Genomic DNA, 9,491 nt, shown 5'->3' on the forward strand with positions numbered 1-9,491 from the left:
AGCATAACAATTGACAGAATTATAAGAAATTTCTCAAGCTGTCGATATGAAAATCACAGGGACGAAAAATAATTTCGGGAAACAGCAAATAAATATAAGATTGACGAAAATTTCCCCAAAAATCTACCGTTAGGTTAAAACGGAAGCTACTCTTTACAAAATGTTAGGAAGGTCAAGAGAAAAATTGCAGCTTACATCGGAGTAAATCGGACAAAAAAAAAACAATTAAAATTAGGCAGGGATTTTCCGGAAAAATAAAAATCGAATTCGACCCGCTTATTTTTTCTCTCTTCTCAACTTTTGGTCATTCCGCAACAATGGAGATTTCGCCGGCGCTGGAGATGCTTCCATGGCTATCGCCCTCGCACAGGCTCAATGCTCGCTCCAAGTTCGCCACTATGTCGCTCATCGTCGGCCGGTCCTTCCCTTCCAGGTTCACGCAGTGCATGGCGGTGTACGCCACCAGCTCCACCGCCTCCGCCTCCCCCATCTCCGGCGCTGCCACCCTGCCGTCCAGCACCCTCGCTACCTCCCCGGCCGTTATCGCCGGCACGGCGTGGTCCACCACGCTCACCGGCATCGCCCCCTCCCCCTCCCCGTCCTTGAAGATGGCCTTCTTCCCCGTCAGCAGCTCCAGCAGCACCACCCCGAGGCCGTACACGTCGCTCTTCGCCGTGAGCACGTTCAGCCCGTAGTACTCCGGGTCGATGTACCCGAGGGTCCCGGCCGCCTTCATCGGCCTCTGGTCGCGGTCCGATTCGTGTTGTTGCTGGTGGTGACGATGATCCATCAGGGACAGGCCGAAATCGGAGACCCGAGCGGTCCAATTCGAGTCGAGCAATATGTTCGACGATTTGATGTCTCTGTGAATGATCGGAGGGACTGCGTAGCTGTGCAGATACTCGATACCTCTCGCCGCGTCCAGCGCGATCTTGACCCTCATTTTCCACGAATTCAGGACGCTGCTCGAGATCTCCACGTTGTTCTTGTCGTGCAAGTGATCATACAGAGCTCCATTCTTCATGTACTCGTAGACCAGGAGCCTCTCCTCCTTCTCCATGCAGTAGCCAACTAGCCTCACCAGGTGTTTGTGATGGAGCCTCGACAGGAATGCTAGTTCCGAATCGAACGCGCTCTCTTTCTCCTGGAATTTCTTCGCCTTCGGCCCGGTCTCGCCTCGCTTGATCGCGACCTCGCGGCCGTCGGGCAATTTGCCTCGGTAGACGACCCCGTAGCTCCCCGCGCCGATCTTGTTCTCCAGGGAGAAGAAGTCGGTGGCTGCAGCGAGCTCGGCGAGCGAGAATTCCTCGGCCCTGTCGGCGTGCTTGGAGGAGGTCCCGCTCCTCTGCCGGCTCATTACTCTCGAGCTCTGGCGCCGGATGGTCGATGATCTGAAGAGATTGCCGCTGTTCGAGTTCATCGCATTGTTTGAATTTGCCCTTGTGATTGTTGGCTGCACTGAGTTGTGTACCTTCTTGTGCCCAAAACACGCCCCTGTATAAAACAAGTAGATAGCCGTGCACAGGCCTGAAAAAACCCCGACAGAGCCGACGATCGCAAATGCCAATAGGCTCTTCCTCAAGCCTTGGGATGGAGAAGAGGAAGGAGAGACTGGTGGCGGCGCAGGCGGCAGCGGCACAGGCGGCAGCGGCGCAGGCGGCGCAGGCAGCAAGAACTCAACCTGGCAAAGCTTGCAGATAACACCGGAACCGTGACAAAGGCTCTGAGACTCGGTGTATATGCCACAATCACAGGATTGAACACAGGGTCCTGGCAAAATCCCCGTCAATGGAAGCCGCTCAGGACCCGATCCATTGTTCCATCCCGGTCCCCAACACATTATCGAGAAATTGCTCGTCATCAACCCGCAAGTGAAACTCGCGCCCGAAGCAATCGCTTCAAAGTAAGTCCCCTCAGTTTCGTTCGTAAAAAATTGCCCTTCGCCACCCCAGCAAATCACGGTGTTGTTCAGTCTCCGGATTGCGCAACTGTGATTGGCACCTAGAGACAGGAGTGAGTACTCCATCTCTGAATTGAAGGGAACGTCTAATTGCCCGGCTTCATTGCTTCCTCTGCAGACCACAAACCCAGTCGTGTTCAATCCACAAACATGAGAACCACCGGCTACGACACCTGACATCGGCATAGTTCCAAACCCATTTTCTATATCCCCTGCAATCGAATTGCTTCCCCAACATCGAACACGAGTCGAATTCACCGAAACCCCGCAAGAAAACCCGAACCCAGATGAGATTGAAGCGAATTCATCATCCTCTGGAGGTAAAGAGAACGACTTGTTACGTCTCCAGCATTTGACTGATGGCGTACCATTGACCGGTGCACAAATCTGATAATCACCAACCGAGATATTCTCCAACAGAACAGTGTCGTTGCTGTAAATCCTCTTGGGGACGAGGGTGGAGCCGGTAGCGTCGAGATTGTCCCAGCAGAGGAAGCTGTAGCCGCCGGAGCGGAGCCCGCAGACGGAGTTGGCGCCGCCGGAGATGGCGGAGAAGGAGACGTAGGGGCTCAAGTCCACTACTTGCCCTCGCCGGTAGCATGCGATCCTCTGCTTGGGCTGGGCGGAGGAGATGCCGCACACGGTGGCAGAGGAGTAGCTGACGGCAATGGTGGACCCCGTGCCCAAGGCATGGGATGCGGCGGTGGCCGAGAGCACGACCGCGGCGATGGCGAAGATGACGGCGGAGAGCCGCGGCCTCGTCATCTAGGAGGGCGGTGGGTGGTGGGGCTTGAGGGGTTGGTGAGCTTCATTGCCGGAGAGAGAGAGAGAGAGACAGAGACAGAGACAGAGAGGAGGGACAGAAAGAACCTTGAGGCAGAAAGAGAATATAGGCCAGGAGAGAGAGAGGGAGAGGGAGGGAGAGAAAACTCAGGGGATGGGATTTGATTAGCATCAGTTTGATGGATGGAGTTTATGAACATTGATGAGAAGAGAGAACAGTTATGGAAAACTTCTGGGTGAGTTTGGCATTTGCTTCAAAGTTGAGGAAAAGCCAATGCGGTCCATTCCATCTCTTCTCGCTTCTGTCAAATTAGACATTTGCATATTTCACCAGTTTGGACCGGAGGCCACCGGTCTAGGACCGTATCCTAGTCTTGTCAAAACGGTTAAGAGACCCACCTCTTAACCAATAATTGATGGGCTGAATTGTTACATGTGTTAATTATATTCAGTAAATATATCATAAATATATTTATAATGGTAAAGTAAAAAATAATATGAGTGTTGAACGGGTTCATAATTTACTTAAACCCAACCCACATTTATGACTCTTTTTTCACTCTATCGTCCTCTATTGATCTTGTGCTTGCTCACTACGTGCTCTCACCTTAATTTTGGTATGAAATATGTAAATGTTTTAATAATACAAGTCGGGTCTAGTATGGATTAGGTATGAGTTGAGTCGATTATTGGTCACTGAATTTGTATTGCATAGAAATTGATTAAAACGGTTTAAATGAGTTAATTTGGGTCAGATCATTTTCGACCTGACTAGACCTGCCCGTTTGACGGGTCTCCCATAACCCAAACGTGCAGCCCCTATTTTACATGCTTCTGCTGGGTAACATTCTTGTGCTAAATGCTTCAACAGTTTATATTTATACACATGGTTTGAGTCTCCTACATTTGGGCTCTTTCGATCAACAACACATCGGCCAAGTGAAATACGATAACTGAGACGTACGTTTTTTTCCTCTTCTTTTTGGGTTTTTTTTCCTACTTCTTAGGCGAAAGCCTATTGGATTGAGAACTCATACCGCCACCTAATCTGCCGCTTGTGTTCGCCCGCCACAATCGATCGCTGCGGCGCACCTCCGGCCACCTTGCACAGTGACTTATGCGCGCGCCAAAGAGAGATTTATGGATGAGGAAGGATGGGGACGTGGAGGCAACGATGGTGGTTGAGAGACAAGAGATTCATCTTCTATTTTCAGATACATAACTTTCAGACCGAATGAACTACCTACGGTGAAATAGATGGCACGCTGAACCTCACCTTAAGTGCCGGAGATTAATCTTATTTCCATCGATGCTGCGACTTTCCGTCAAGATGAACTGTGATTAATGTTTAAATTAATTTGAACAAACTTATTGATTCTAGGATAGTTTTTCTTTTTAAATTTTGTGTAGCGATCGTCGATCATCAAACTAAGTCCGCCTCCTTGGTCTAATCGGAAGAAAAACATCCATGTCGAAATTGCGAGGAATTACTCCCTTGTTATAATACGGCGTCAAATGTGAATCGAACATGAAAAGACTTGTCTTTTTAGGCGCAAAATCTTGATCGTCTTACCAGATTTCTGAAATAAACCGTTCTTTCCTCTCCAACCCTTTTTCTCCCCCTAGCCAGAACCATCTCATACACGTTGGTTCCCGTCAATCTCACAAGCAGAAAATTTTCTTGTTCTACTTCTTCTTTGCGTGTAGAATACCCCAAGCTTCAGAAATTAGCGGCGGAACTCCTAACCTTTTTCACAGAAAGCTCACACGGGTGACAAAAAGTCTCTTTACGTGATAATTTTGAACTTCTCATCAGCAAAACATAATTCATTGAGCCTCTAAATTTACGATATAGAAGAGCATGAACGATTTATTTACAGTAATTATTTGCTGTTGCTTTGGCAGAAAGAATGGTGCTCCACCACATAACAGTAATTATTGGCTTTTGCCTATTTTTTCTAAACTCGTCGCGAAAAGTTTGCTTGACTGATGGTGCCTTTATACAATGGAGTAGGGGTGGGCACCGTTCAAGGATAAACCCTGGAATCAGACCGAACCGACCCTATCTGGTTGGTTCTAATTCGGGAACTGATCTACCTATTACCGGTCCGATTCCCCTTCTAGATGCAGGACCACCCTAATTCTCCCATTTTAGTTTTACCTTATATCTTGTATTCTTGTTGTTGCTCTACTATTTGCTGTAACTACTATTTGTCTCGATTGTAAATAAGATAATGTTTTACTAAAATCTATCCTTTAAAATAATGAAACCAAAAAAAAAAAAAAGTAATTGATCGGTTTCCAGGTAGACTTTGAAACCATACCAAACCAACAAGGTCAGCTCCAAGATTAGTTCCGAAGCATACGGGGTAGGTTTCCGGTTCATAAAACTAGGAACCTATCTCGACGGAGTAGATTCAAGGTTCAATGCCTATAACCTACCCATTCGGAAACTTCTCATACCACAATGGAGAAACCAAAATGCTCTTTAGCCCGAATATTTAAAAAGTTATTTCTTCGATCTTACCAAATTGCTCTTTTGCAGCTATCATAGAATGAGTATATTCGAAGGGGGAATCTCGGGTTTCTAAATCGAAAATTAAATCGCCAACTCCAACAGGTTAAGTACAATAGATAATAAGACAGCTGAAACATATACATCAAGTTAGTTAATATATTTGACCGATATTAAATGGGTGGAAAGTACTTCTCATCATTAAGAAGTTTGACTTTCCAACCAAAAAATTATATAAAAGCTCTAACCTTTCTTTTCCTCGGGTAACTCTCGAACTATATACTATAGTTTTTTTTTTTTTTTTTGGTCTAGAACTATATACTATAGTTTATTCAGCTGTGTTTGTGCAATGATCTATTATAGGCTACTGCAGACTATGAGCAACCTCTGAGATCAAACAGCTCATGAGCCAAAAGCTTGTCAACCACTTTGCAAGAATATGGGAATAAAATAGGTACCTGCCTAGGGCCTAGTTGCATCTGCAGCCAACATATGCAAGTCAAATTGAAGTACTTTCGACACCAACCAACTAAGCACAATTTTGACCTGAGTACATTGAGGAAAATGGAAATTATTGCTGTACATATTTAGCGATGTGAATTGATTTTCAAACGGAGTATGTGCAAGCTGTCGTATCGTTGTAATCGTGAACTATCATAACATGTCCCAAGCATGACTAAAGCAATGCGATTTTCCGAGACTATATGTGATTCACTGTTGCCAGCCGATGTCACTAAATCCAAGCCAACATGGTCAAACCGACACTTGGGTTGCTCATTCCGGCATGACCTGTACTCGTTTAAGTATCTGTCGTCAGAGCCATACTAGGTATACCAAGACTGATCTACAGAAAAAAGTGGGCGCTTAAGTAAGTGAGAGCCATCATTTCCAACATCCAATAATAATCTGCCATATTATTTAGTATACAAATTCTGTGACCCAAACTTAGTAAACATAGTATTATTACTCTTTGTAGTTATAACTTTGAATAACTATGGCAAGTATCCGGAATTCAACCGATTAGACATTGCTTAAAACGTATTTAGCTAAGCTGTGTTTTTGTGAAGAGCAACAAATAACAAATTATTACGAGTAAAACGCTCATATATCTTTTTTCCCTTTCGACATGCGGGGTACTAAATTAAGTTTGACCTCAATATTTAAGAATACAAGCAACAACATGTGGGGCATACAGCTCATGAGTGTAATCATGGCTGTTATATTATCATCGTCTCTTTTTTGGTCTAAAGGTAGCATGCTTCTTGCGCATACTTGTACTTGGGCTTTTCTCAACCATTCCTACACGGAAAATGACATAAATGATATCTAAAATTTAGCTCAATATTCAATATGGTCTATGAACTTTTGGTATATATTCAATTAAGTCACTGAATCATATGAAAATGTCCAATATTGACAATATTGGATATTTTCATATGGTTCAATAACTATAATGGACATGAACCAAAAGTCCATGGATCATATTGAATAAATTAAAAGTTCATGAATCACATTACACATTAGGCTAAAGTTAATGGACTACATCAAATATTAAGTCAAAGTTCAGGAACTATTTATGTTATTATTTCTTTCTACATATAGCAATCGTATGCTTTTAGAGTAAAATAGATGACAAGTCACTGCACAAGATTACAAAAGTATTGCATTAATTAACTTTTTCTCTTAAAGTTGGATATGATTCATAAGTGAAAAAGAAGATAGGCAGGAGAGAGTATGAAGGAGACGAGAGATCATCCTTGAGAAAGCAAAAGAGTCAAAGACAGCCTCTACATGTTGTTGCTTTTAATTGCAGTGCAAAAGCTTAGGGCATGCAACCCTGTAAAATGGTCCTTTTGTTCCTAACATGATGTGCACTTGCATGTGGGTGTCATTGGGTCCATAAATATCATATGTATGCATTTGTCTTTTTATTTCTTTCTTTATCTGCTGAAACAAAAGGAAAATTGAATGTTAGAGTTATTAAGGCTGGAATACTTGATTAGTTTAAAAAGTACTGTGGTAATGTATGTTTCGATTTGTTGCATTACTCTATAAGCCGACTTAGCACGTGAGTTTTGGTATCTCTAGCATTACTCATGTCGACACCACAAACATGAAGCTGGGCCCTGCTCTTATGGCCTTGTGGGATTTTAGCACATGGGAAGTACTTAAAAGGTAGGAACATTGCACATCATGACTCGATGTCACTCGATGTCAAGTTGTGCTCGAAACTATCGATCGAGACTACCACATTCTGTCGCCAACACAAAGGTTTGAATACATTTATCATAACAAACTTGCAGATTTACCAAATTGGAGTCGGAGGATAAGGAAGAGAATTATACCCAAAAGTTGAAGAATGTGATAATAATTGTGAGTATATGAATACTTTACGGTAAGTTATGTATGTTTGTTATTAGGAGATTCAATGTTGGTCTCACTTCCAATCCACGGTTTCTTAACGCATGATTCAACTTAGCTGGTCTCGAATGGCTCTATATCAAATGAGTTCGACCACAACTAAAGTGCCACAGCTAGAAATACTCCAAATTTAGGTAATATTCTTTTGTAGGAGCGTTATATACTAGAAAGGAATTTCAATTTGAATTTCAGAATTTGTTTATTTTGAGATATGATTTTATGATTGGCATGCATTTTCCTTTTCTCCTCCCCTTTTTAGGATTAATCTGTTCTTGGCTTGTATTTCAGTAAGTTTATGCATCATGTACTTAGTATGCAAGCATCAGAATAGTTAGCTCTTGGTGGGTTAGTTTTGTTAGGGAAGTTTTTGCTTTCAGAATAAAAAGTCGTCCATGTGAACAATTTTAAAGATATCTCGATTGCTAATTGTTTCAAGTACTCTTAAGACCACTATAATAAAGAGTTAATATCATTAAAAATCTCAAACTAGTATCCCGTAACTCATCTACTCGAAAATAATTTTCAAGTCACAAAAATCCAAACCGATACCCCAAGAGACGTATTGAAGAGCCAGAAACTTCTACAAAGAGCTCTTGGCTTAGAAACCACACAAAGATAAACAAATGGTGCCCCGGTCCAACTCATAAATCATAGACTAACCAAAGAAAGCACATGGTAATATGGGAAGCATGTCTAGTCGTGCACGGACCATTCGAACACAATATAGTGGGCAATGGGCCAAGGCTCCAATAGCACCCACTCCATGCGGGAAGTCTTCCCCCCGTCCATGAGGTCGAGTTTGACTAGCTCAGATCTCTCGAAAGGCCCCTGGACTGGACCACTCTTGAACTCCACTCGTTTAATCTCTTCAATAATTGCGGACACCCTCTCTTTAGTGTTCAGTTTCATTCACTCTTTCCGAAAATCTACTCTCCGTAAGCATTCCATTCACCATTCCATCAAAATGCATGCGTGTCAACACACGTGGCAGACAACTGCAAAACAGATCTGATGATGTGGTAGAATGATAGATCCGACATGGAAAACCCGCGAGTGCCAACACACATGCATTTTAATGGAATATTAGATAAAATGCTAATGGGTGTAGATTTGGGAGATGGAAATTAGTCTAGAGTAATGTCTCACGAAAATACCAGTGCGAGGTTTTTAATGGGATTAACCTATAATAACTGGTTATTACAATCGGTTCCTAATAAATTTAAGTAAGACCCGATGGAGGGTTTTGCTCGGGCGATCACATAGCATTATAGTAACGTTTGAAACAGTGTAAGTGTCCCTAAAGAGCAAATTCAAGCAAGAATAGCTAGGAAGATTTTCTTAGGGCCTCTTTTGAGTGGTCAAGCCTTTGTTTCTGGTTTTGAACCCTGACCTGGTCCAATTCAAGCTTAAAAAAAAACCCTAGAAGAGAGATGTCCAGTTCATGTGATAGACTGAATTTTCTTGATGTGGGCCGTCCAAATCTTCAATTTTTCTGCCCATTGAAGCACACCTATTTGCTTGAATTAAAAGCACACCTATTTGCTCCCTCTCTTCCAAATTCCTATTCTGATAGCATAGTTTTGGTCTTAGCCACAAGAATTAGCTGCAATGAAGAATCTAATGGTTATCTACTTGGCCCCCTCCTCATTAATGAGACTAATTTAACTGTGGATTATTATATTTCTTGTTCTATAGAGTCATTTTAAAATGCTGCTTTTCATTAGAATATTAATTCCGGGTTGGACGACGGATTTGAGGATGAGGAATTAGCAATACCGATTCGTTTTCTTCCTTCCCGTTCTTAGCAAAGGA

The 9,491-nt window shown here is 43.0% G+C and overlaps 1 protein-coding gene across 1 annotated transcript; it reads right to left on the reverse strand.

Moving 5' to 3' along the window:
• Positions 1-276: 276 nt before the first annotated feature.
• On the reverse strand, positions 277-3,022 carry LOC115664227 (putative serine/threonine-protein kinase-like protein CCR3). The gene has a single exon (XM_030586204.2). It carries the CDS (start codon positions 2,723-2,725, stop codon positions 305-307), a length of 2,421 nt encoding a protein of 806 aa, XP_030442064.1. The 5' UTR covers positions 2,726-3,022; the 3' UTR covers positions 277-304.
• Between the last annotated feature and the right edge of the window lie 6,469 nt (positions 3,023-9,491).

Source organism: Syzygium oleosum, unplaced genomic scaffold, assembly GCF_021117445.2.
Source record: "Syzygium oleosum isolate NSW1041296 unplaced genomic scaffold, Sole_v2.1 Sole_v2.07, whole genome shotgun sequence".
Classification (NCBI taxonomy): Eukaryota; Viridiplantae; Streptophyta; class Magnoliopsida; order Myrtales; family Myrtaceae; genus Syzygium; species Syzygium oleosum.

Bases quoted from the DNA above. Each gene is read 5' to 3' on its own strand.
- LOC115664227 (XM_030586204.2), bottom strand. From the start codon at position 2,725: ATGACGAGGCCGCGGCTCTCCGCCGTCATCTTCGCCATCGCCGCGGTC.